The sequence below is a fragment of the Lynx rufus genome, unplaced genomic scaffold, assembly GCF_022079265.1.
Source record: "Lynx rufus isolate CCGP_SWC_20201006 ecotype Redwood Valley unplaced genomic scaffold, mLynRuf1.p SCAF_13, whole genome shotgun sequence".
Lineage (NCBI taxonomy): Eukaryota > Metazoa > Chordata > Mammalia > Carnivora > Felidae > Lynx > Lynx rufus.
The window spans coordinates 34,174,013-34,201,484 of record NW_025814827.1 but is presented as its reverse complement, the minus strand read 5'-3'; the positions used below and the strand labels follow the sequence as shown (position 1 = coordinate 34,201,484).

Genomic DNA, 27,472 nt, shown 5'->3' with positions numbered 1-27,472 from the left:
GGAGGGCTTCTCGCTGCCCCCAGCGGTCCAGGTGGAAGGAAATGGGACCCCAAGAGGGCAGAACTGGACCATAAGCGAGCTGGGAGTTGGCGGCGAAAGGCGAACTGGAAGTAATTGCGGGGCGGGAGAGGGGGTATCTGCGCTGCGCACAGGGTGGGGGGGGGGCGCTCATTCTGGCTGAGAACTGCCACTCCAAGTGTAGCGAATCACGCACTCACACACAATTGTTCTTCCCGCACACGCTCACTCTGAGCGGGGGTGGAGGGGAGAGTGTGCTCTCCAATCTCCGACGTCTCCAACCCCGACCACGCGCCTGATTGCCAGCTCCCGGCGGCTGACAGGCACAGGAGGGAGGAGCCGAGACGCGCGGCCCGAGCCGGAGCCTGGAGTGCTGCAGCCTCGTGAAGAGTTCCCTGGCGCCGCCACCCCGGAAAATGCGAGGGACAAACACGCAAGCCTCCCCTACGGTCCTCGCCTCCCTCCTGAGCACAAAACCACCCCCAGACCACAGGGCTCTGATTTTGACTACTAGCTGACCCGTTTGAAAGGGAAGAAGAGAGCTCGAGTCAGGGGGTTGTGGAAAAACCACGGCAACCCCACTCGCTCCTGAGATGAAGGGCCGAGGTGCTGAGGCCTTGGTTGAGGGGAGTCTGGGCGGGCTAGGGGTGGGGGCTTTGGCTGAGAGGGTAGGTGTGTGTGTAGGGGGGATGAATGGGGGGAAGAGAATCAGGTATCAGTTCAGAATTTACTGAGACTTTTCATGAGCCAAGTATTGTGTTCGCAGTTGCGGGGAAACACAGAAGTTCAGTTCTGGGTAGAAGAGACCTTCCCTCCCAAGCAGGGAAGACAAGACCGGGACAAAAAAGTAGAGGCTATCACCAAGGGCTCAATACATGGTTAAATACAAAACTGAGACAGTGCTCAGAGGAAAAGGTGGAGTTGTGGGGAGGAGAAGGCTCTGGAGGAAGTCTGAAGACAGGACTTCTGAGGTGGTCTTCAAGCCTGTGGGGGATCTGGCTGCTAGGAAATGAGGAAGACATTCCAGACAGGGTTACTGAGGCCAGGCCAGGAAGCAAGAAAAACACCTGTAGGGGACAGTAGTGAGGGCTGCTTTACTGAGAACCTTCCTATAGAAGACAGGAAATTAAGGGAATCCTAAAGGTGTCCTGAGCCTGGGCAGAGCATTGATAGTATGCTTTGCAGCAGGAGCCACCTGTGGAAAGGTTCTGGGCAAGGAGAGGATTTGCCCTTCCAGAAAGAAGACAGTGGGCTCAGATGGGTGAGTGGCAAAGTGCACATTGGGTCCTGCACTCCAGGCTTCTTGCCTTTCTCCAGCTCCCAGGCTTCAGGGATGCCCACTGGCATCCTGAGCCCAGCTATGGGGTGGGGACTCCCACACCCCTCTGTTCTGGGCGGTGGGGGGGGGGGGAGTGGTGGCGGTGGTGGTGTGTGTGCATGTGATATATACCTGTACACACTGTCAAGCTCCCACTCCCTTTATCTTCTCTCATTCTTTAATCCCTCTGCTCTGCCCATTTTCTCTCCTGGTGTCACAAAAAGGGCACAGCATTTGACATTGGAGTTAAGTCACAGCTTGAAGGCATTTATTAGCAGTGTGGCTCCAGGCCTGCATTGTCTCATCTGCAAAATGAAGCCGACAATACTAGCCCTGCCTACTTCTGGCAAGATCAAGCTAGAGAGTGTCAGGGAAAGAGCTACACGGTTATTCAGAGTGTAGAAAATCCAAACTCGCCCACCCCAGACATGGGGGCCCCTCCTGGGGTGTCGCCTCAGGGTGAGTATAGACTCTCCAACCCCAGTGGGGGTGCAGGAAAGCTCTCCCCCCCCCCCAGCAGAAGAAAGGCTTTCCTTCCCTTCATGACTCAATTCCCCTTTTTGCAGCATGAGGGAAATTGCTTTCTTCCCTCCTGTTTCCAGAGTCGGGGAAGGAGGTAACCCTGGAATCTGCATGTGGCAGGCCCACCTGACAAGCCAGGCAGCGACACACCCCAGGTAGAGGAGAGAAGCAGCGGGAACATGGAATGGGTCACTGCTCTGTCCTAAAGAACCATGGACTCCCTCCTCATTGGGGCTTCCGCCTCTGTTCCTGGGATGGATGGAGACAGTCCCAGGGAAGCACAGGAGCCAGAGGTTCCTGTCAGGGCCTCCACCCTGGCTTGGCAGACAGCGCCATGCTGGCCACTCTTTAGAGGGAGCAGCCAGTGCATTTGCCCCATCTGTCATCACCAAGCCAGCCAGGCCTGTGGCGGGTCTCAGGCCCTGGAGCCCTAGCTCTGACTTTTCCGTAGGCTCAGTAGGTTCTGAGCAGAAAAGAAATAGCAAAACTGGGGTGGGGGGGGGAGAGCTGAGACGGTGCTGCAGAGCAGAGGCCCCAACAGCCAGAATTAGAAGCTGTCGCTTAGGGAGCTGAAGGCTGACAAGAGATGGAGCTGAGGCAGGGAGCAGGCAGGCACTCCACACTCTCCTCCCCTCCACCTGCTGAGCCTCTCCCCCAGGCAGGCCCCAGGCTGGCAAAAGAGCTTCCTCCCAGAGGCGCTAGGCTCAGGTCTGCAGTCTGTCATTCTGTCTGCAGCCAGCGCCCCTCCCAGACCCCTTTCTTTCCCCCTCAAGTGTCACCAGCCCCCTCACCCTGTCATGTTGCACCAGCTCGGCAGGGTTGGGCCAGGTGGCACATGCCTGGGAGATCCAGAGAGCCGGGGAGGGGGCAGGGGGGGGTGCAGGGGGTGGGGTGAGTCAGCAGGGGACTCTAGTATCTGAGTCAGCAATGGGACTGGGAAGGGGCGGGGACCCTTCTCTTCATGTAAAAGGTGAAACTGAGGCATGATGAATGGACGGGGAACCTTGCCCCAGCCCCACAGATACACAGCAGGAATTCACCTGCTCAGGGCCCTGAGGGAAGGCATCAACCTCTCCTCTGCACATCCCCTACAGCCAGAGATTAACTCATCTCCAGGGCCCAAAGACTATGACATTTTCCCAGGGGGGCACCTTGCCCTTTTTCCAGAGGACAGAAAGCAGGGAGGTGGGTATCTGGGGCTGGCCCCCAACCTGCTATGCAGAGGCCTCTCCAAGAGGCAGGATTGCATTTCCTTCCCTATTCCTGGGCTTCCCAGCTCCACACTGGGGAGCCCAGAAACTGCCCGATCTGGCTGAGAGGCTCGGGGGAAGGCAGCTTCTCCTTCCCCTCAGCAGTCTCGGGCAAAAACAGGGACTGTCCAGTTGACTCTATTTGGCACTGGCTCTGGCTTATGCCCACGTGCCTGGGTCAGTGAGCTCGTCTAGCCTGGATCCTCATCCCTACACGGTTCTACCCCTGGGCTGGCAGGGAGATGGGGCAGTGGAGTGCCCAGCAGGAGAACTAAAGACAGCACACTGCTCTGGGGTACAAGTGTCCCACCCTTGGCTGTATCCAGTGTGTATGCAAGCGGGACGTGTCAATGACAGGCCTTACTGCTGTGAATGAGCAGGACCCCTAGTCTCAACCTGCAACCCGGGAATGCTGAGATCCCAGAGGTCCGGCCCCCAGAGGTATGGAGGGTGGTGGCAGTGGTTCTGTTTATTTTTCGAAGGCACAGGTGCTCAGAGCTAATGGCATTTGTTATAACTCTCTGATAAGAAAACAACCTCTTCCCAGAATCAATCCCCACCTGGCTTCTCCCAGGCCAGTGCCTATTCCCATTTGGGATTTGGGACCATGCCACAGATGCAGCGAACAGCTGCCCCCAAGCCCCTGTCGAGCAAGTGTTGGGTTCAACCATAACTACCACGGGGGCCTAAGAATGTGATCGCTCTGAGTCTGCCTAAAGGGGCCCAGGTGGCCTGGAGGTTCACAGCTCCCCAAGAGGGTGGGGGGCACCTTTGCAACAGGCTCTTCTGCTGCAAGCCCTGAGGGTGGAGACAAGGAAAGCCCACATCTGGGGGCGGGTGGAGAGAAGGAGTGACCTCATTTTCCAGTGGTTGTGGCATCAGAGCTGCCAGAAGGGGAAGTGAATCCCCTTCGTGCCCAGAGGCAGGGCCATTCCTTTCCACTGGGCTCTGGAAGGGACTTCATCCTGGGGTTCAGCTCCCAAAGGGTTTTTTTATTTTACTCCCCAGGCTGTTTCATTTCAGGAGCATGCTACCCCTGCCTCCCATTTCTTAGCTGTAGAGCAGAGACCAGGCTTAGGCAGGAAATATTGGGACAGGGTTCTTTTCAGTAGCAGTAAGAAGGGGAAAAAATAAATAAATCTCATAAAGGCAGGAGAGAAAATGATACTGACCTTGTCAGGCAGCCTGCGTGGGGGTGCATACTAGGAAGTAACCACCCCCCGCCCCCAGGCCTAGAAGAGTGTCCCAAAGGCCTTCCTTGGCCCCTCCCTGCGAACCAGAGGCCCAGTGTCTCAGAGACCAGACATCTGAGGCAGCTTTTCCATGTCAGCCTCCCGTCCCCCACAGGCAGAAGGCCAGGGAAGGGACCTCAGCCTGGGATCCCGGAAGCAGCTGTCCCCAGGGAGCTTGGAGGTAGTGCCAGGCTCCACATCAGGGAGCTGACAAGGAGGCCAACTCAGGACAGGTCTGAGATGGGGCCTCACAGCAGCAGGGTTTGGAGTTTGGTCCTGCTTGAACTAGAGGTTCTAGAGTAGAGGTTCCAGGTGGCCAGACCTAACCCTCCAGGTGAGAACAGTGAGTCCAGAGTGGGGCACCAATGGTTGCTCACTAGGAAAGGTGGAGTGGGGCCAGGACCCCATTTCCTGCCTCCCAGTCCATATTCTTGTGCCCTCAACGAATCCGTGACACTCATTCAGAGGAAGAAGTGAGGGATGAAGAGCAGGAAGTCCGACTGGAGAGGGCCTCTAAACCCAGACAGGCCCCTGCCCTGATGGTACCAGGTTCCTGCCTCCTCCTCCAGCTTAGCTGCAGGAGGGGGCTCCAGAGTCCAAGGGAGCCCCAGCTTCCGACAGCCTTAGAATGCGGGGGCCTTTCCTCCCAGGGGGGTGGAGCCACATCCCAGAGAAGAGCGAATGTCCTTACAGAATGTCCCAGTGGGATGGGGGCATCAGAGGTGACTCTCCTGGGCATCTGCCTTTGCTGTGAGTGGGTCCTGCTCACACAGCTCCTTGAAGGCCCCAAAGGACCTCTCAGGCTTGTCCTTGGCCTCAGAGGGGAAGCAGTCCCTGAGGCAGGTCCTCACTGACTCCTTCACCTCGGCCTCCAAGCCCTTCATCCTGGCCTCGTACTCTGCCAGTGCCTCCTGCTGGAACTGTGGGGACAGCAAAGATCACCACCTGTCTCAGAAGGGGCCAACCGCCCACTCTCTGGACAGTCAGACAAGGAGATGCCCAGTCTGTTCAGAGCTCCCAGGAGACTGGGGTGGGAGGTGGAAGGTAGTGGAGACCATCAGGGAACCTCTCAGGGAAGGGGGGTACCAACCAGGCAAAGAGATGTATAGAACTACCTCCTCTTAAAGGGCCCCAGGACCCCGTGGGAATCGGGGCCTGTGGTCCACCAGTGAAGGCTGAGTCCCCTTCCCCTCACCCCATCCCCTGACTGGCAGCTCCCCGGGGCAGGCCAACTCTGCTGGTGGCCAGGGTAGTGGTCCCTGTCACCTGCTTTTCCATCTCCCGGATCTGCTCCAGGCAAGCTGCCTGCTTCTCCTCCAGCTTCTCCTGGTGCTTCTCCAGGTTCTCTGTCATCTGGGTGGGAGTGAGAGGCAGGGAATCAGGATAGCACAGACAGGCAACCTGGCTTGGAATCCAGCTACAGTCCCAGTTAACCAGCTTTAAGACTGGGGACAAATTTGTTACCCTTCAAACCGTTCTTTTAAATTTGTAAAATGAATAGTGTGTCTTGCTGGATTGTGCAGGAGTGTATGAGACGGTTCAAGTCAAGTACCTGTTTGAGAGCCTGGTATGAGGTCAGGTCTCAGTAAAAGCTGTGTTAGTGTTGTTAATGGTCCTGGGCGGGGGGGGGGGGGGGGGGGGGGCGGTTAGGTCCATTCTCAGCAGGTTTTCCTTCCTTTTCTGACTTCTCGGAGCCTCAGGAAGCCCCCCTCACGTCCCATCCTCCGCTGGCCATCTAGCCCCTTAACATTTCCATCCAGGGTGATTGGCCATAGACAGATCCCCTTAGGCTGGTACCCCACCCTCCCACAAAGGCCAGAACCATGGGATAGCCTGGGGACTCCTCTTCCTCTTCATTGCCTCCTCCCATCCCTAGCTGCAGGGCCTGTTCTGGACTGTGCATCTCTTAAAGGCAAAGTAAAGGCCTGGGACCACCCCTTCCCTCCTATGTAGGGTGTGTGTGTGTGTGTGTGTGTGTGTGTGTGTGTGTGTGTATGAAGGACACAGCTCTTACACACCTGCTTGATGGCTTGCACCACCTCCTGAATGTGAGAGTTGTTAATCTCTCTCTTCAGCCTGTTGGGGTGATCAGAGTTTCAGAGAGGGCAGGGGGCCCCTAGGAAGAGTTGAATGAGACCAAGTCTACTCAGGGTGTAGACAAAATGAGAACTCCACCCTAAGAGCAGAACCAGCCACAGGGGGTAATCATGGGGACCCAAGGAGGACTTGAGGGGCCACTGGGAGCTCCAGGCACTGTCTGAGGAAAGGGCTTCCTCACTGAAGTGCACTGTCCTACCAGGTGTGTGTGGGGGGGGAGCTACTGTCCCAAGGTTGCACCTCCCTCTTTGTATGATTGGTTTTCCCTTAAATTCTCCTTTCTGAGAATTTTGATTCTCCTTTCTGATGGCTTCTGTGTTTTGCCTAAGGAGGACACTCTGATCAGAGGTGACAGAAATGGGATTAACTTTCGAAACCCAGGGGACAGGCACATCTCTGGAAAGTAAGTCAGGATCCACTTGTAGACAGGCCCCTTCCCACCTGGAGTGGTCCCTTCTCAGACCTGCCCTGGAGTCTGAGGCCTGGGCCTCCCTCCAGGGCTCACCTTTCTTGAGCCATCTTGTCCGAGGTGACTTTGACCATGGCCTGGATCCGCTCTATCCTCTTGGCCTCCAGCTTTTTCTTCATCTCTTTGGTATCACTGCAGAAAGACAAGCATCAGGAAGATGTTCTGAGGGGCCTGAGCCCTCCTGGGAGATAGGAGTCAGGCATGGGCGGGAGGCAATCATACGTCTCCAAGGTCTCCTTGAGGGTCTTCAGCTCCGCAGCCTGCTTCTCTCTGGCCAGCTCCATCATCTTGGCGATTTGCTGCGGGAGGTGGGGGGGGGGCGGTTATGCAAGGATGAGCTTGGCTAGAGGAGCCCTTTGCTGTGAGGCGGTGGGGACGGGGTGATGTTGGTTGGGTTGTGGCTCCCTCCCCTCCCCTCCCCCGCCCGGGCACCTCGGCCACGTGCTGCTCCTTGCGCTTCAGGATGCACTCGTACCGCTCCTCGCCCTGCTGCAGCAGCTCCAGCTCCAGGCGGTCCTTCAGCTCCCGCGCGCGCGCGTCCGCGCCCTCGGGGCCCTCGCGGCCCTCGCTCGGCGCGGCCCCGGCGGCCTCCTCGCAGAGCGGGGTCCTGTGGAGGCCACGTGTGGGGACAGGCCCTGAGCCCGCCTCGGAGGGCAGGGCCCGCCGCCGCCGCCGCCCTTACCTCTTCTTGCGGGAGCCCTTGCTCGCGCCGAGCCTGCGGCCCCCACAGCCCCCCGGGCCCGGCGGCCCCAGCTCGGCCAGCTGCGCCGCGCCCCTCTGCAGCAGCTCCTCCCAGCGCCGCGCGCCGCGCCGCTCCAGGTCCCGCAGCTCCTTCTCGTGCCGCCGCTGCAGCTTCACGACGCCCTTCAGCTCCCGCAGCTCCTCCGGGCTGGCCGTCCGTGGCTCTGCGGGGGCCGGGGTGAGGTGCGCCGCCTCCCAGAACCCCCACCACCACCCCCCCAGGAGTCTAGGACCCTCCCCAGGCTCGTTCCCAAGATCACTCGGACTCAGCAGGCCTTACCCGCAGCTTCTTTCACGGCCTCCTCCCTGGCCCTGGCCCCGGCTGCTGCAAGAGCCACAGCGTGGGCTAAGAGGTGCGGGGACGGGATTAGTTCTGTAGGCTACCCTCCCCTCCCTTGGGGGGGGGGCATTATGGGCCCCCTGTAGCGCACTTTCCTGGCGCTGCGACTTCTCACACAGTTGTTCCCATCCCAGGTGAAAGTCTATTTTGGGGGTTGCTGTGGGTACAGCTGGAGAGGTCGAGGCCCTTCCAGTCTGTGGGAGGACCCTGCAGTGCTTACCTGCAGACCCGTTGCTCAGTGGGGCCAGTGCCCCATTGACGTGGCCGGCGACTGGACTCCCGGGTGGGAAGGGTTTCTGTGTAGGGAGAGCAGATTCGGAACATAGCACCAACATCTCTTGGTCTTTCAACCTAGGACTCTGCCTCCTCCCTCATCTTCCCTCCCAGAGGGCAAAGCTCCTGGACCAGGCAACACAGACCTCAGGCAGACCTCCTATGGCTTCCTTGAGCTTCACAGACTTCTTATCGTGGGCACTGAAGAACTTGATGGGATTGGCAAGAGCCACGGTGAGATCTGGGTGCAGAGGGGCATCACTGGCCTGGTATGGAGATGTACCTGGAAGCCTCCCCCATCCTCACCTACCCCAGGATGCCCTGTCCTGCCCCACTCTGGAGGCTGGCTTGAGGAGGGGGAGGGGGAGTGAGTGGATCCCGGCTCCCAACATACTAAGGGCCTCCTACCTGCCCAGGTGTCAGGTACATAGTCCTTCATCTCCAGGAAGACAAAAAGCGCAGGCATGGTAAGGGGCATGTTGCTCTCGCTGTGCAGGCACAGATGGTGGTAGCCTGTTGGGCATGGCAGGGTGGGCAGTAAGCCATGCTCATTGCTGCCCAGCACTGCACAGGAGCAGCTAGTTACTCAAGACTCCCGGCTTTAGAGTCAAAGAGGCCAGAGCCTGAGTCTGATTCTGTACCTTCCTGGTTGTGTGACCTTGGGCAGATTAGTTTAAATCTCTGAGATTTTCCTCAGCTGTGAAATGGGGTGACTAGAGTCTACCCATGTGGTTATTGTTAGCATTAAGTGAGAACGTGTTATAAGCCCTAACTCATTTTAAGTGCCCAGTAAGTATCAGCTACTTGGGAAATTGCCCCAGTAGTTCCAGAATATTACAGGCATTCTGATAGGTGGGCAGAGGCCCCACCTCTGTCAGTTTCCTATTCTTGCCACACTCCTTAGGGCTGATAACTTGAGAGGGTTAGGTAAGGTCTCAGGGCCACCTCCCTGAAGCGGCCCCACCCTCTGGACAGGCTCCTAATACTGGCATTCGTCTCAGACCGGCTGACAGCAGCAAAGAAGGACTCCATCCTTACCAGAATTCAGGGCATTAATGGGGATGATACGGTGTCCAAGAAATCTGTTGCCTTCCTCCATTACAGCCACCCTGAGGGAGGCCAGCTCAGGCATCAAGATCTAAGGAGAGTTCGGGACAGGACAAGCTAGGAGGTGGCCAACCTACCCACCTCCCTAGCTTCAGAAGTCTTAGCATCAGTGTGAGAACATGGCAGGTGTTACCAGATTTGGCACACTCTAGGCCACACACGTAGGCATCCTCTCAGCTCATGCCATGGCTGGTCCACGCAGGGGAGAAGGGCTGGGTATGCAGCCCAGGGCTCGGGGGTCCTGGTGCAGGCAGACCTGGCACCCTTGACAGCCTTGCCAGTGAGCATCCAATGGGAGCAGAGCAAAAGACCCTCACCATTCCGTGGCATTCTGTACCCTCGACTAGGAGTTCACATTTCTGCCTCTCATCCTGACATGAACATACACACATACACACACACACACACACACACACACACACATGCACGCACGCACCTGCTCACAAATTTCTGTAAACGTGGATTTGGGACTCTTAAAAATCAGGAAGCCATGGGGGGAGGAGAGGGGAGGGGAGAGGATGAAGGAAGTCCCTTTATTTAGTTCCTCTTTTCTATAAGTAGAGGCCAAGAACTAGGGACAGACCCCAGCCCCTGCCCTAGGTCCCCACCTTCTCAAAGACAAAGGGCTCCTCCTTCCAGACAGGATTGATAGAGTTGGCACTGGGTGACAGCTTGGTGCGATAGCGCCTCTTGGGGTCCCCAGGAAGGCCAAACAGCTCCACTTCAACATAGGTGCGCACACTGCGTTCTGACAGGAACTGCCCAGAGATCACCTAGGGGTGGGGCCCATGGGAGGCCGGCGTCAGCTCGCCCACCCAGGCCCTTCCCTAGCACCTGGGGCCTCCAGCTCCTGTGGCTAAAGCATCCATTCTTGCATACTGTGAAGAGCCCCATTCAGCTGGGGCTGTGTGGCTCAAGGGTTACAGCTAAGCTCTTGGCGACCAGGTGCTTCCAGCATTCAGGGAAGAAGTGGGGGCCTCCCCACCTCCCTCCCCCCCCCCAAGGAAGGAACAGCACCCTCCCCCAGGGCCTGGGGCTCCTGTGGACCCACTCTGCCTACTCTTCTCCCCTCCCCCATCCCAGCCTCAGCCCTTCCCCTTGGTTTCCATGGGGACCAAGAGGCAGCTTCCAGTGCTGAGGAGGAGGCAGTTTCCAAGGCAACTTGCTACTGCACGAACTGGCTTGGGCTGAAGTTTTCAGGATATCAGGGGAGGGGGGTTGGGAGGGGAGGAGTAGAGCTCTCGTGTCTTTCTCCTCAAGTCCCCAGCCCTCCCGGCCACTTGTCCACCTCAGGGCCTTGCCGTAATGGAGAGGGTGGTGGCTACCACCACATCGATGCGGTCCACTGAGAAGGGGTTGAACTGCTTGTCTGGCCGGCGCATGAACTCATGCTTGAGGAGGTAGCCACTCTGCCCATTGAACTCAAACAGCGCCATGTTCTGCTGCATGGGCAGGTCTGGGGGGACAGGGGCACTCAGTGAGGAAGGCCCGGCCCTCGGTCTGCACCCAGTCTCTGTGTCCTATATTTCTCAGCCTCTCCTATCTTGTGAATGGGGCGCTTGGGTTGACTGTGAGAATGAGGGTCTCTCCTGACCTAGCCTGTTCCCTTGGGGTGTCTCATCTCTCAGGAAAGCTCCACAACCTGGAGTCAGCAGGAACAAAGCCACGACCAGACCACAGCTCGCTGTGGAAGTTGAGGCCAGCGAAGCAGGTGTTTCGATGGGCCCATTCAGGCAGAGCAGCCAGAACCCACGCCAGCACCCTGGCACCTTCACATACATACCCGTACACGTGCAATCATATAGGCATGAGCTAATGCATTTAGATCCCTGACCGCTCACACACCTGCACGTGCTCCCACAGCCTGAACAAACATCAGGACACTGATGTTCTAAAGACACCAAGCTGTTCTAAAGACCCCCCCCCCTCCCCACAGGGATGGGGTGAAGGTGGGAGAGGCAGGGGGCAGGGGAAGGTTCTCAGGGGCCTAGGAGTACCCTCACCCATCGTCTGGAAGTTGAGGGCAACCATCTGGCAACCAGCATTCCAGAACATCTGGGGCATGTAGTTGGAGGAGTCCATGCGGGTGCCCTTAGGGTAAATGCGGCTCATCTGGCGCTTGTTGTAGCTGCCTCAGAGTTTAGGAGCCCGGCCGAAGGCCACCCACACCAGGAGGACCCAACAGCTCCTTCTGGGAGCCCTGTCCCCAACCCTCCACCCCTACCAGGGACCCTGGCTATTGAGGCCTCAAGGATACTCCACAAACTGCACCGAGGCCTTGGAGAGCAGGTCATAAGCCTTGAGCTCTGTGAAGGAGGAGATGACATAACTTCGGTTCTTCTCTGTGTCGGAGAGAAAGGGCAGGGGGCCCATGTCAGGCTGTCCTCCTCCCTCCTTCCTCCCCTCCCTTTAGGCTAGCTCCCTCCAGCACAGAGATCCCTTCAACCCAGCATTTCTACTGAGGCCCAAGGGCGTAGGGGGCCAAGCTGATGTGCAGATCCATGTGGGTAACGGTGTGCTGGGGGCAAAGGGTATATGTGGGAGACGTACACAGGGATGGGGTGTGTGCCACAGTCCTGCAGAGTGAGGGGTGTGTGCCCTGGATGGTACAGGAACATGCTGTGATATGCAGACAGTGAGCATGCAAGTTATATCTGAACATGAGGGCTGGGGGCAGGGGAGGGAGGATATACATCAAGGACCGGACACGCCGTGGCTGAGCACAGGTGAGTTTGCAGGGTGTGGGTCCAGGAATGAGGAGTCAATGTTGCAGAGGTACACACTGCACAAGTGTGTGCAGAAAGAGGTGTTTACGTGGGGGGTACGCCCAGAGGATGAGGGGAATGCATTATGCCTGTGTCAGGAGAAGTTGAAGTTAAACAGCATAGGTGTGCACAGGAAGGGAAGGGTGCAAGGGGCAGATGTGCACTGTCCCTTGCCTCTGCCTCTGGCCCTTCCTGGGAGTTCTCCTGCCTGGGGTGGGGAGATAGGAGGTGGGGGAGGGAACAGGGCTCCTGGGCTTGGGCCAGCCCGAGGCTCCATTCATCCCTGAGAGCCACAGCACCTGCAGAAGGCTGCAGGAGCCTCAGGCCAACAGGGCTAAGATGGCCTGTCATAAGTGGCCTGCCTGTCACGGACACACTCCAGAGCATTCTGGAAGGTGCCAAGTTTCTCACTACAGTGCCGGGAAACTGGGAGCCACTGCCACTTAAACAAGCCCTTTGCCTGACTCCTCTGCTGGCTATTTATAGACAGGGTCCCCAAGTCCAAGGAAGGGGGGGGGTCCTTCTTCCTCTTCTCCCTACCCATCAAGCTGCTCTGCTGTCAGGATGTACTTCTTAAGGCCTTCTCCTGAATCTGGCCTCGTCTCCAGCTTACCACCTTCCTCCCGCTTCATGCTTACTTACGGGCAGAGAACTCAAAGGAGATGAACTTGGTGGGTTGAATGTAATTCACTAGGCTGGACATCTCCTCATAAGCCGTCACCTCCAGGCCCGCTGTGCCCTAGGGAAGAGAGGGGAGGGTGGAGAAGGGGAGGGCAGGTACAGAACCCAGGGAGGTGGCCCCCTGCCCGCACCTGGAGGGCTCCGCAGAGGACACAGCAGAAGGGGCTAGGGGCTGCCCTCCACACACCTCGTCCGACTGCATCTTCTTGATCTCTTCCTCATTCAGGCTTCCCGACTCCTCCTCCTCTTCCACCTCTTCCTCCTCCGGCTCTGTTCCTTCTTCACCAGCCCACGCTGCCACACGCAGCTCCATGAGCACTGGGGCCTGGGGACCCCATACATCCCCTCCAGGCCCAGCCCCTCTCTCCCCCTCCAGATGCTCCCCCTCCCACACCCCCCCTCCCAGGCCACCTCACCTGTGCCCTCACCCACAGAGGCACTGGGTGGGCAATTGCCCTCAGCCTCCCCACCCGGCTCCTTGCTGGGGGATGCTGGGCCAGAAAACTGGTTCTTTTTGTTCTTGATGAGGATCTTGCCTCGGAGATCCTCGGGGCTGGGCAGGGGGATGCCTGGTTTCAGCTGAGGGAGAGGGGAGAGGGTCAGTACCAACTCCTCCCCTTCAGGGTGCAATCTCAGCAACTTTGTACCCGAGCTGTGCTCCATCTGGCCCGCCTGCTTCTCCAGCCTCTCATCCCATCGTATCCTGTTGTGTGCTGTGCTCCTGCCTGACCCAACGTACGCAGTTCCTCAGACAACACTCTTCTTGCCCAGCTGCTAGAATACTCTTTCCCCACCCTCACCAAAATAATCCAGTTTCCCCCTCAGATTTCAGCTTAGCCATCCCTTCCTCCAGGAAGACTTCCCTGATCCCCAAGTACTTCCATAGCAGCCCCTGGTTGTGACGACCTGGTTACTTGTCTGTCTCCCCACCAAAAGGTAAGCAACCTGAGGGCTGGAACTGTGTTTTTGTCACTAACATAGCCCCAAAGCCCAACACGGTGCCTGACACGTGGTAGATGATAAGATTCTGGTCCCACAATCTTCCCGGATAAACCCCAACATCTTCTGGGGACATCTGCCTCCTTAACCTGGCCTTGACCCTGCCCTGGGCCCCAGCCCCCAGGCCCAGATGCCCCATAGCAAATTCCACTCACTGGGAACTTTTCCAGGGGCTCTGTGAGTAGCATGTCCCCAAACATCGTCCGGCAATACTCAGCCATCTTGGCCTGTTGGCGGGGTCTGCAAGGAGCAGAAGTGGGTAGGTTTCAGCAGCTCTACCCCCTTCTTGTCCATCTTTTTGGGCCCCTGACCTGGGTCATCAGGGGCACAGGAGGTCAGGGAGGCAGGGACACAGACAGGAGAGCCTGGGGTCCCAAGAAACTTATAAAACCCGGGAGAGAGCTGGAGGGCATGGCTAGAGGTGGGGGACAGTTGGGAGAGGGCAGCTAGAGGCAGGAGATGGGGACAAGAGAGAGAATGAGGCTGAACAGGTCTGATACATACGAGTCCACATGGTTTTCAAATGACAGGATGACAGGATAGGGGGAGGTCTTAAAAGCACTTTCTGCAATGGCTTCAATTGCTTCCTGGAGGAGAAGGGGGCCCAGCCGAGAGGAGGTCGGTGCTCCAGGCCCCCCACCCCCAGAGGCACCCGTCCCCACTCCCCAGTTTCAGGACACACACAGAACTGGAGGGCCACTGCTGGCCCTGTCTCCTCTGGTCCCCTCTAGTCCCTTCACTGGTCAAGGCCTCCCACCCCCCCCTCCTTTCAACTGTACCCCCAGAGAACTTATGGCCCAGGGCCCTTCCCTAGTGCCACTGCCTCCAGCTTCCACACACTGAGTCTGACCTTGAAATAGATGTCTGTGGTCATGGTAAAGCCGTGGGTGATGATGGGCTCCTCGTCAGGGGGCCTGCCCTTCCAGCAGTCCAGCTCCACACAGCGACAGCCAGCCAGCAGCACCTGGCGGTACATCTCTGCCGAGGAAAGTCCAGAGAACTGGCCAGCTGCACCAGAGCAAAAGGGAGAGGCGGGGGCTTCACCAGAGGCCGGTCCAGCTCGTCCGAGCCCTCTCCAACACAGTCTGTCCTTTTGCAGCCTGTGGGCGATCCCTGCGAGGGATGGATTCAGGGAACAGGAGCAGCCCCCGTAAAAGGAGAAGTCACAGTGAGGTCACCCTGGTCACCTGTCAGGTAGGTGTTGTGTGAGGAGTTGATGAAGTAATGGTTGAGTGGCTGTGTCATGTCTTGGTAGAGTAGCAGCTTGTCCTGGGCCAGCACACTGTTCTCCGGCCCACAGAGAAACCACACCATGCCCTCAGGTGACAGCTGGCCTGGGGTCAAGGGAAAGCTGTCAGGGCTGCAGCCCAGCTGCCAGAGCAGATCAGGCCCACAGGGATGAGGGGCTCCCTTAGTCCTCACCCCTCTGCACGTTGATTGCACTGGGCTCGTACTTGTCGATGAGGCCCCGCACTTGGTCAGGCCGGGCGGGCGGAAACAGCAAAGAGTTGAGGCGGGAGTCCCTCTGTTTCTGGTTGATGAATTTGGTCAGGTGCTCCTTGGTCATGTAGGGCTTGGCCTTGGCGTGGCTGCAGGCCAGAGAGGTCTATAGCCCCTGGGCCGGGGAACACGGACCACCGCCTCCTCCAAAGAAGCCCCCTAATTCCCAGCATGGCAAGTGGGATTTTAGCCACCACCCCTTCCCCATGCCCAGCCCAGCTAAGGAAGCTCACTAAGAAGTGAAGATCTCATCTATTTCTGGCCGAGGACAGAGGCTCATGAGGAAACTCTTGTAGACGGATTCTGGGAAGTCCTCAGGATTGATGGCATCATTCTGGGGGGGATAGTCACCTGATCATTCCTGTCCCACCTTCTCAGTGCTAAGACCCACAAATGAGGCCCAGCCCTGCGCAAGGGGGCCTGTCAAAGGGAGGGCTCAGGGCGGGCCGAGCAGCATCAGGTACACCCCCAAGCACTGGCTTCTCAAGGTGCTGGTTGCTGAGCAGAAAGCATGCTTAGCTGGTTTGCCTTGCCTGTGAACTTGGACACAGGCTAGACCCTTGGCTGGGGCAGGATCAGAACTAGGGATACCAGAGCAGGGAGGAAACAAGGTTAGCAGCAAGTGATGCTGCTGCCAGAGCAGTGAGCTGTCTTCGTTTTTTGTTTGTTTTTTTTTAAGTGGAGGACAACTTTTCCAAAAGACGCAACTTGAATGTAAACAGTGTGCGGAACAGCAGGGCCCCCAGATGCACGAAGCAAAAACCGACCAAACTGAAGTGAGAAATAGACAGTTCAACGATAGTAGAGACACCAAAGAGCCCAAGGAACAATAACAAAAAAGACAAACTGGACTTCACCCTAATTAAAAACTTTTGTGCTTCAAAGCATACCATCGAGAAAGTGAGAAAGTCCACAGAATAGGAGAAAATACTTGCACACCGAATGTCCGGTAAAGGGACAACTCAACCAGCAAAGAGACAAATAGCCCAGTGGAAAGACAGGCAGATTTGAATAGACATTTCTTCAAAGAAGATATGCAAATGACCAGTAAACACATGAAAAGATGCTCAGTCTCATTAGTCATTTGGGAAATGCAAATCAAAACCACAATGGGATACCACTTCACTCCCACAGGATGACAAAAATTTTAAAAAGACAGACAACAACAAGTGTTGGTGAGGAAACTGTAACTCTCGTACATTGCCAGTACGATCGTAAAATGGTCAGTCGCCTTGGAAAACAATCTGGCAGTTCCTCAAAATGTTAAATAGACAGTTGCCACACGACCCAACTATTCTACCTGTAGGTATAGAGAATTGAAGACATACGTCCAGGCAAAATCACGCACACGAATGTTCACAGCAGCATTATTCAAAATAGCCGAAAAGTAGAAACAGCCCAAATGTCATCAACTAACGAACATACGTAAGCCACATGTGGTCTGTCCAAACTGTGGGATATTACTCAGCAGTAAAAAGGAATGAAGTACTCATGCGTGCTACAACATGGAAGAACCTCGAAATCCTCACGCTAAATGATTGAAGCCTGACATATTGTATCTTCCATTTACGTGAAATGTGCAGTTTAGGGATCTTTATAGAAGCAGAAACTGAAAGTAGACTAGTGGTCTCCAGGGATACTGTGCCTTTGCATTTCATCCCAGAAAAACCCATCCCATGTCTTCCAGGATCATACAGGAAGGCCAACATCAGTCATAGTTTGGAGCAGAGGGTCTGAACAAGAGAGCCAGCCCCTATCTCCCTAAGCCTGGGTCTTGGACCCATCGGCTCCAAGCAAAGATAGGTCAGTGGGTCCTAGCAGGACACAAGGAGAGCTGACAAATAAGGGGGACTTAGCCAAGGTGGGAGCTCAGGAGGCAGGAGAACAGGAGAGGGGATGTGCAAGGGCCCATTTCCACCCTGTCTTTAACCCTATGCTTGCGTTCCTGTGACTGACTACATCAAGGAGTCACTAGCTGTGCCTGGAGGGGGAGTAGTCTTCCAAGGACCCATGTGGACAGGTGATCGATGAGGTCTTTGTTTTATTTATTTATAACATAACAATTTCTTATCAGGAGACAAAACTCCATGGGGTGCAAGCAGTGCCCCCCATGGGCACAGGGGACTGAGATCCACTCCCCTACCCAGGCAGGAACACTGGGCTCGGGCTGCATCTGCCCAGAGGGCTCCTTTTTTTGTAATCCACGTAAGGCCCCTCATGGGGTGACCCTGCATACAGCTTGTAATTTTAAATTATTTAGCCAGAAGGGGAAAAATGTTTTCCTGTGTTAAGCTAAAGGCTGTGTCCTGGCAGCTTCAATGCTTGGTCTGTTCCTCTCCCCACACTGCACAACTAACCCCTTCCCCATATTTCAGACCTCTGCACATTGCCCCCATCCTTGCTGACCTTATCTCCCTCCTCTAGGTGAGAACTTTCACTCTCACCTTTCATTCCAAGGCTAGAATGGGGATGCACCCACCTGCTTGCCCTGAACACAGTCCACTGCCCACTGCCCGCACAGCCACCCAGGAGTAGGCGGTGTAGACCAACGTGTTCTGGATCCAGGCACCTCACCCCCACTGCCCTGGTTCCATCTCTGTGCCTAGTATCAGAACCCAGTACTCTAGGGTTAACTGGCTTTTGGGGCTGTTGGCCGGGCTGTGCCATCATCCCTGCTTTCACCACCCCCGACCAGACCTGGCCACACTGGGCCTCTTGTCACAGCCAGCTCAGGTGAGAGGGGGTGGGCTGGGGCAGAAGAACCACTCACCTTGCTTTTGGGGAGGTGGCAGGAGCTGAGGGCAGCTTCCACCCGCTTGCGGTCAGCAGGAAACATCTGGAAAAAACTGAAGGAGCAGAGAAAGGCACCAGGCAAAGACAGGGGTCAGACCTGGAGAGGAAAGGCTTTGAGGAGCTGAGGCGAAGTGTGGGAAGAGATTTGGGGAAACTCACTTCTTCACAGGAATCTTCCCTTCGGGATTGAGCTGCATCTTGAGTTTTACCAGGCTGGTGGGGCAGAAAGCATCTCACTTAGGCCCTGGGCCTGGCACACTTAACCCCACACACCAAGGCCGGGCAGACAGGCACTTACATTTTGTCCAGGAAGGTGCTGCGAGAGGCATTGGCTGTCAGCGGGTGCTTGACCAGAGCCAGTACATCTTCAGCCCAGTTCTGCAGGACCCCAGGGCACCGCAGTCAGACCCCTGACCACACAGGTGCCCTCACCCCCTGCAACCCTGGCCTGTCTCGCGGGAAGCCCAGGCTACCCCAGGTGCCCACCCCAGGCGAGGTGTGCCCCCACCATGCACCTGGCCCACGTTCTCCTTGTAGGAGACAAAGTTGTGGAAGGTGAGGTCCACCATGTCCGGGCCAGACACCACAGTGAGCGTCTTTAGCAGGAAGTTGTTCTCAGGAAAGTCCATGTTGAAGACATCCCGGAGCTTCTGGCTCTGCAGCAAGCAGCGACATGGGATCAGAAGTATGCCTCCATCCCTGGCCCACTGTGGCTCTCCTTGTCCCTCCCCCTCAGCGTTTGAACTATGGCCACCCAGGGCGGAGTCCCATCCCCATCTGAGGAGTCATGGGCCTCCGCACCTTCCCATCCCCGACTCCAGGGGCCGGAGTGGAGATGGAGAGCCCACAGGAGGAGATTAACCTAGCCGCAGGGCCTGGGAGTCCTGTGTATTTTGTTTGCCACTTTTCATTTGAAGATGAATTCTCAGGTCCCAGTCTCATGGAACCCAGTTTCCCACCAATCCCTTCCTCCATTTTTCCTACTGGCGTTAGGCATATATAGGCAAACCAGATGGGGAGGGGGTGGGCACAAGCAGTACCACCCAAACAGTCCAGGTTGCTCTAGGGGCAGGAACTGACCACACGACATGTCTGTTTATGGTACCAGAGCTCTGGAAAGCTCAGGAGCAGCCATGTCCCTTCCTCTGCTCTGGGACAAGGCCCCGCTACCCAGTCTGGGAACTCTTCCCCTTGCTCCAGAGATTAGGCTTCCCACACCCACAGGGACTCCTGCGTTGACCCCACAGAGCTTGTGGCCATGTTGAGCCTGGGATGCCACTGGGCCCACCTACCTTGGGTATCTTGGCAAACTTCCCAAAGCGAGTATCCCTGATGCTGGTGATATCCAGAAATTCTATCTCCTGGAGGGTGTCCCGGTAGGAGCAAAGAAGGGATGAGAACAAAAAGGTCAGTCAAGAATGAAGAGCAGAGAGGAGGGAACTTCCAACACCCCTTCACATCTTGACCAATTGCCTTCTGTAGATGCCAAGACTATCTGGGGTGGCCTGGACCCTACCCTTCCCTTCTCACCAATCAGGTTCTCCCCACTCATAGGAGCCTCCTCCCTTCCTCTGTCCATTCCTTCCCTGGCCATTCAAGTTACTCAGGATGTATAGCCTGTGGTCTTGCCCATGCTATCCTGGATTCTCCCCAGGTTTCACTCCCTTCCCTCCATCCAGGGACTGAGACCCTATTTAATCTTTCTGAGCCCCCAGTTTACCCAGAACAACAGGTAGAGAACCCGCCTTCAGTGGCAGTTCTTTTTCCTTTCTCTCTCTTTCTCTCCAAGGGATGCTAAGTCTGGAACATCTTGGCCCAAGGCAGCCATGGTTGGAGTGACTGCATCCTCCCTCCCAAAGCAAATAGCCTCTGCCCACAGGAGATCCCCCAGAGCCACCCTTCCAGGTCTTTTTGTATTCCCTGAGCATTCACACCTCCACCCCTACATTATCAAAAGGTTGCTTTGACTCAACAGATCAGCAGGAGCTCAGGGCCATGGTAGGTAGGGGCTGCTTCACCTTACTCTGATATGTCCAATATAAGTAGTAGCCCTTGGGGTCCACGCGGAGGATAACCGGGGAGGCTATTGTGGTTTCCTATAGACAGAAGTGGGGAGGGAGGGAGGGAGGGAGGGAGGGAGGGAAGGAAGGAAGGAAGGAAGGAAGGAAGGAAGGAAGGAAGGAAGGAAGGAAAGGAGGGAGGGAGGGAGGAAGGAAGGAAAGGAGGGAGGGAGGGAGGAAGGAAGGAAAGGAGGGAGGGAGGGAGGAAGGAAGGAAGGAAGGAAGGAAGGAAGGAAGGAAGGAAGGAAGGAAGGAAGGAAGGAAAAACAAAAGACAGAAGGGGTTAGCTGTCTGCTCTGAGACCTCAGGCCAAGCTTCCCTGGCCCAGGCCAGGGTTTCAGAGCTCACCATCTCCCCTCCACAAACCACTCCCCACCAATCCATCCAACTGTCCCATAGACACCAAGTGCATTCCCACCTTCAAGCCTAAGAACCCAACCCTGCCTGAAATACCTTCAAAGAGCACCCCAAGTCTCTCCTCTTCTGAAAAGCCTTCCCAGAAACATGCTGTAACAGTGTGTGTGTTCACACACCTAGAAGCCCATCCAGAAAATCCCCAAGGGCTTATGGACTCCAGGGAAACAAGCCTGTGCTGTAGCATAAGCTAGGCCATAAGTTTATGCGCTAGACCATGAGCTTAGTGCTTCGTGTTTGCTGAAGAGCCAGTGAATGGCTCTAAATTCTTGTTCCACTCACAGAGCACACAGGCTATATTTCATTTTAATGGTCTTCGTATGCATATAAAACAAGATGGTAAAATTGAAGTTTCCAATAAGGCATGGTAGTTGCTGCACACCAAATCACACCAAATGCAGAATTTTCAAAGGCAATGGTCAAAACAAGGTTCTCAGGTCAGGGGTGGTTAGAGTATGGGAAAAAAAAAAACAATTTGGGAGGGGGATAATTTTAGAGAAAGCTGTGTTGTGAACTCCATTCCCTTCCCTCCCAAAGGGAGGGTTGGTGGGGGCTGACCCCTCACTTTAAACCTAGTGAGGGGTTTCAACTGTACTTAGAAAGCTTTGGTCACCCCTGCAGTTGTGGGGCAAAGCAGACTGGGGTCTGACTCCTGCCCAGGAAACCGAGTGTCAGAGGCATTGGGACGCTGGTTGTGCTAGATAAACCCAAACTTCAGAGTCTGTTGGGGCAGTGAACACAAGAGTATGTGCTGAGGTTTAGAGGAGGCCTGTGGGAAAGAGGGACAGAGTCCAAAACCATAGGAAACTGAAAGTGGTAACTGGATTCCAAGGGGCTGAAGAAGTAATTTTGAGCGACCTTCTGAAATAGAGATGGCAGAGGAACCCTTACATAAGGGACCACCAGCTCAGGGAAGGAGGGTCTCCTCACTTTGAGGAGAATCCTCAAAAGTGTCCACTAGAGAAAGAATAAGCCTAACATTCTGCCAGGCTCAGAAAGCATGAGCCAACTGATGATGGCATCTGTTCATGAAGGACTTTGGTCCCCTCTCCCTCATCTCTCCCTGCACCCATGGTCCGGAGGGCTTGGTGGAAGATCAGGGAATCCTGCCTTCGCAGAGCACATGCAGTCCACCTAAAACCATTCCTAGAAGGAGGAGGGCAGAAGATGTCATCCAAAGTAAGATTTGAGTTTTGAGTTATAACTAGTTTCCGAAATAAGATTGGGTGTTATGAGAAGTGACCATAGGATTGTCTGTTCCCCAAGAGTAAATGGAATCTCTTGTGACTGGCTGAGTTTCCTCCCATGGGCAGGAGAAGAGCCTCTCCCACCAAATACACTGTAAAGGGACCGTGGGAGACAAAATTAAGTTGGGAGTTGATTACATCTTTTGCATTGTGCTTATTCAACATGACACGACATACTCAAGTCATAGGCCAGCTGGGCCAAAGGCAATCTGAGCAGAGCCCTGTCTCACAAGTGCATGTGCCCCGTGACTAGGCTTGGGAGATTCCTGCTCATGGAGGTCAGGCTCCTGGGGTCATGCTGTGCCCTGCCCCAGGGAAGGGAGGGGGGCAACCTGCTACATAGGTACTGGCTTGCAGAGAAGGCCAGCTAGCATGTCCCCCCCCCCCACCAATGGCCCTCTGCCCAGTCAAGTTACACACACTTCCCAGAGGAACCGAGAGAGGCCACTTCACTTTTCATTCTGAGCCACTTCCCCCATTCCACAGTCTCCTGGGACATGTCACCACCATGCCACATCCCCCACACCACTTCTAGGGAAGCAGAAAGCATCTAGCCAGGGCCTCCTACCCATAGTCATGGCAACCAGATTATTCAGCCTAATGTAGAGCCCCAGGCTGCCTTAACTCACAGACCCAGAACCCCTTCATCCCACCTGTAAGAATGAACCAGCCCTAAGGCCCCCCGCCCACACACACCCCTGAGCCTTCCAGTTCCCTTCCTGGGATCAGCCCACAGTGGTTCCAATACTGGACCCACCTAGCAGCCTCACAAAGGACCCCAAATTATTCTCACTGCCCAAGAGAGTCCCTGGCCTGTCGCCACACATTTTCAGGGGCCAGGAGGACCAGAGTCTGGGAAGCAGGTCCCAGTCTGGGAAGGAACAGACAGCGGAAACACAGATACAAGGCAAAGCAGTGGTTTCCCCCTTTCCTTGCAGATAGGGGGGTGGCAGGGAGCCCGGCTGAAAACAGCCAGCAGAAGCAGAAGTCAATCAGTTCCTTCCCAGCAGAAGCCTCCAGTTCTCATTTAGGGTCCCCCGGCCTTGTGTAGCTGCCCCACGGCAGCTATGGGAAGAGTGGGGCTCCCCTGGGCCAGGGCAGGGCCAGATGGGGACGAGCAAGAGTGCACCCTCTGTGCCAAGAATAGGGGCCTGGCTCACCTCTGCTTCTGCCCCTGCCTCAGCTCTGGGGCACTTTCTTCCCACTAGTACTGAGACCAGGAACAACAAATCCTGCTTGTCTTGGGGGCTTTGGGGAAGGACAGACGCAAACCCAAAGAAACTCCCTCCTGTGACCACCCAGGCAGCCCATCCTCTTCTTACATCCAGACACAGAGCCCTAGCCCCTGCAGTCCAGGGACACACACTCAGGGCCACACACCCTCACCCCCAGGTTTGTTTATCCAGGCCATTGTGTCAGCTGCCTGGCCAAGCCACACAGGCGCCTGGTCCCAGAAGACATAAACCAACCCACCCACCCCAACAAGGCCCCTGACAACAGGGCTCCCAGCACCCCAGTGCCCCAGCAGCCCACGGCCCCTGCCCCACTCACATCGTCCCATTTGATGAAGCGCTCCCCTTGGCTCAGATAAGCCTTCACCTTGGGGGGCAGCAGGACAGGGTTGAGCAGAGACATGCTGCTAAGCGTCCCTCTTTGGAGAGGCTGGACAGGCACCCGTGGGTAGGAGGAGGGAAGAAAGAAAGGCCCAAAGGAGGAGAGCCAGTCAGGCTGGGCTCACATGGCACCCGCCCCGATCGAGCGGGTCCGGAAGTCTGGATACTCTTTTAGCCCACGGGTGGCAGTGGCTGGGGGCAGAGCTGAATGCTTTGGCCAGAGGCCCATCTGTCTTTTAAATCAGTCTCCTCCCCCCTGCTTTCAATGGGGGGCTGTGGTCACTGCTCCTGCCCAGGGAGGTTAGGCTCCCCTCCACAAAGCCCCCGCCCTCACCCTGTGCCTCAGCACTTCCTGCTCAGGGCTTCCTTCTATGTGCTGTTCAGGACAGAGGGGCGGGTCTTGAGAACTGGTCACCTTGGAGCTGGGGGCCTCAGTCCCAGGAGTAATCTCTGGTCAGATGCAGGTGAGGAGCTGGAGAAGGAACAATATGGGGACCCCCCGGGGATGCTGTTGCCCAAGCTGGGCCTGAGGGGAGGGTGTAAGTAGCTCCCCAGGGGAAGGGACCTCCACAGAGGTGGGCTCTAAAGTATAGGAGTCTCTTCCCACAGCTGAGGAGGCTGGGACCACCCTGGAGGTGGGTGTTGAGGGTGGGGTTGGGCACAGCTGGGATTTGGTGGTTTGAATAAGCAAAGTTTGCTGCACACCCAGCTCTTCTTTCTCAATGCTTCCTCCCATGAAAATGAGGTACAAGTGAGGCAATCAGGCCCCTTGCCCGCCGCACATACCTCCTCTTGGCCCTCTGGGCCTGGCAGAGGTCTAGAACCCCCACAAACCCAACATTACCCCCCACACACACAGCAACCCTTGTCACCGCCTCCACTGCGCTCTCTTGCCCAGCTCTCTCCTCTGCTCTGTGCCCAGGGCCTGGGGTGAGAACACCAGGGGGCAGGAGGCCGCTTGGTGAACCCTCAGTTCTGGCTGCCTGCTGAGGGTGCATGGACCTAACACTGACTGGGCCCAGGGAGCTCAGTCCCAACCTCCCTCAGCCAGCCCACTTCCTCTTGCCTAACCTACTCCTCCTTATCACCCTTCTTAGCTTAGCTGGGGGAGCAGGGAGCTCTGCCCAGGACTTCCTTCCCCTCTGAGGGCCTGGCTTTCTGCCCCAGGTCCCATGTGAGCCTTTGTTCCGCCCCTTAACAACTGTGGGGCCCTCACCCAGGCCCTAGAACTGCCTCTGCTGGCCAGTCTGGGCCAGGGCAGGAGGATGGGGGCCACTGAGGGCTGAAGCTAAGGGGATTCCCAGCATAAAAATAATCCCCGGAAAAGTGGTTCTAAGGCTACTGGAGTGGATCCTGTAACAAGGCCCGACAGCCTGTGGAAGCCGTTCTGGAACTGCCCTGTGCTTCCATGCCCCACTGCCTTCAGGATTCATCCTCTGTCCCCTCCCTCCAAGCCTTCTGTCTGTCATCACCCCTCCCTTCAGCCAGCAGTGGGCCTCCTGTAGGGCCCCTGCAGTTCCCATTCCCTCCCTGGGATCAGGTTCTCTCTTGGTCTGTTTGAATGCATTTTGCAAGGGAAATCCTTGCCCTTTCCCAAAGACCCTACACCTGTCACCTGCAGCCACCTCTCGTCCTGCACCCAAGTCCCTCCCTCTTGTCTGCCTAGAAAGACAATCCCCACCTTCTCCCTCAGTCTGGGGAGAGACAAGAGACAGGCTCCTCTCATTTCATGAGATTGGAGGTGCCACAGGAAGGCGGGGATTTCAGTACTCCTTACTCTGATCCTTTCAATCTTGGGCTCTGAATCCACAGAGGCTCTAATCCACAGAAGAAAGCCTCACCCATCTTCTCCCGGTGATGGCAGTGCCTGGACCCAGTTCTTGAGACCCCCAGTTGTAGCTTCAGTGGGGCCTGTACTCTCCTGCCCTCATCCTACCTAGCGGCCCTCAGAATGCAAGAAGACCACGCAGCAAGGAGAGCCAGGAAAACCTTCATCAAAGAGGACTTTTTTTCCTTTAAAAATACATTTAGGTTTCCTGCAATGTGAATTGACAAAGAAAAATACCGTGTAAGTAACGGTAGAGGGGATATGGAGAAAATCAGGGAGGTCACACGAATAACCAGTTTGGGAAATGTGTCTCCTGGGCTGAGCTGAGTAGTAGGCACCCCACGCTGCCTGCCAATCTCACCCCCAGGGCAGAAGGTAGAAGGGCAAGGATGCCCCCTGCTGGGCGCACTGGAAAGCATGTGCCTCCTAGGGAAAGGCTGTGGATCCCGGGAAAGCCGACTCTCAGGGAAGTCACTGGAGGGTCTGTGTCATGGTGATTCACGGAGACACGTTCACTGGGGAGTTTGGCATGTGTGAGCTTTGGCGGTGAGAAACTACACTCAACAGAATGCCTCCCAAGGAGATGCTGGTACCTAGAACCCAGGAGGCAGGCAGGTGTCGAATTCTCTCGCTCACTTGGCACTTTTGGGTGGGGACCTTGTGCTGTGGTTCTCCAACCTGTTCATCAGCAAAGATTAGTAGTGGAAGTTAAACTCCGATCTTCAGGTCATAGCCAAACAAGAGAGTCAGATGAGATTGGTTTCTTACCTGATGCCATGACTTACCGGATAAAGCAACAAAGTTCCAGAGCCTGGAGATCTATGGTGCATTTTAGGCCAGTGGTTAGCTACTCTGGGAATGAAGATGCCTTGGTCGTTGTATTCTCTGGGGCCTATTTCCCGTCTGTTATAGGGAGCCACACTCAGTCTCCATGAATCCAGCCACTTACCAGCTGGTTTATCTTGTGATACTTAACCTTCCTGTGCCTCCATTTCCTCACCTATAAAACAAGGATCATAATGCCTCCAAAGGTGGTTGTAAGGATTCAATAATATGTATATCCAATACTTAATATAGTGCCTGCACATGAGCTCGATAGTATTGTTATCATTATTTATCATTATTATTTATTGGCAGACACTGGCAGGGGAAATACAATTTCTCGTCACTTCCTCTGCAGTTCTTTCCATGCTGTTCTTTCCAAAACAAGTATCTTCACTGACTTGCTTTTTGGATTGCTCTTTTTTCTTTTTCTCAGCAGTTTGTGTGGGTCAGGGGCTGACCCATCTTCAAAGGGCAGGCAGAGTTAAGGGTGAGCCTGGTTATAGACTTGAAGCGGGCTGTCTGCTATTCAAGCAGGCAGCCTGAACTCATGAAGTCATGGGCATGAGGACTCAAATTGTGGGCAAATGCCAACCTCCTGCCACCTTTAACCACCACAGCCTCCACAGCCGATGAGGCAGGTGTGAGAGTGAGGAGCTGTCCGTCAGTCCAGCTGAATGTCCGGCTATGGCTCCAGATCCAGCCACCCTCTGCACGCTGAGAGCTAGATGTGGGTGGAGGCCCAGATAAGGCTGGGAGGCAGGTGCTGAGGTTCTGATCCCTTGGGGAGGAGAGGAGAGCTTGTTAAGAGTTCTCCGCAGAAGCCCAGGAAGAAGACATTGCCTGTCTTCCCAGGCCAAGCCCTTCTGGAAGCATAGAAAGAACCATCTGGGACTTATAATAAGTCTCATGGGTGTTTTCCTCTGAAGTACCATTTTGGATCAAAGTTACTTGAAGGTATAGCTGAGTGAACACTGGGCCCAGCCTCAAAAACCCAGATTTTAGTCTCAACCACAGCAAAGGTTTGCTGTGAGATCTTGGCAAGTTACCGGAGCTCCCTGATCTGTTAAACTTTTGATTATTTCTAAGATTCCTTCCAACTCTAAAAAATCTTCTCTTTACAACCAGAAAGGGCAACCTCGTCACTTTTATCTCCTGCCTTTCCTCTGAGAGGTGACAAACCTAGAGGCTAGCACTGTAGACGGCAGGAAAAGATTGGCTCCTACCCCAGCAGGATGTTCTTGGGCACAGTATTTATATTCTCTGCCTCTGTTTATCTATCTGTGAAGTGGACCAGTTTTTATAAGTGTGATGGAAGTAAGCTAGATGATGTCCTTCTCTGGGTGGGGATATGGTTTGCTGCACACAAGGAATGCCCTCAGA

General features: G+C 55.7%; 1 protein-coding gene across 6 annotated transcripts; it reads right to left on the bottom strand.

Moving 5' to 3' along the window:
- Positions 1–1,576: 1,576 nt before the first annotated feature.
- PLCB2 (phospholipase C beta 2) lies at positions 1,577–23,747 on the bottom strand. Of its 6 annotated transcripts, none has more exons than XM_047075326.1 (32): positions 23,378–23,738; positions 20,124–20,201; positions 19,398–19,466; positions 18,621–18,761; positions 18,404–18,483; positions 18,265–18,318; positions 18,083–18,158; positions 15,546–15,646; positions 15,235–15,401; positions 15,000–15,146; positions 14,663–14,820; positions 14,317–14,399; positions 13,968–14,052; positions 13,230–13,392; positions 13,001–13,092; positions 12,775–12,871; positions 11,625–11,709; positions 11,371–11,495; positions 10,669–10,823; positions 9,976–10,140; positions 9,299–9,398; positions 8,669–8,773; positions 8,407–8,501; positions 8,208–8,283; positions 7,928–7,993; positions 7,589–7,811; positions 7,339–7,513; positions 7,129–7,205; positions 6,943–7,038; positions 6,359–6,416; positions 5,607–5,693; positions 1,577–5,260 (listed from the first exon to the last, which is right to left on the bottom strand). In XM_047075326.1, the coding sequence occupies exons 1-32, from the start codon at positions 23,459–23,461 to the stop codon at positions 5,057–5,059; spliced, it is 3,567 nt and encodes a 1,188-aa protein (XP_046931282.1). In that variant the 5' UTR covers positions 23,462–23,738; the 3' UTR covers positions 1,577–5,056. The 6 variants fall into 6 exon arrangements, with proteins under 6 accessions (XP_046931282.1, XP_046931281.1, XP_046931283.1 ...); XM_047075325.1 differs by having other exon boundaries at positions 13,001–13,107; positions 23,378–23,737; XM_047075327.1 differs by having other exon boundaries at positions 7,928–7,972; positions 13,001–13,107; positions 23,378–23,737.
- Positions 23,748–27,472: the final 3,725 nt, after the last annotated feature.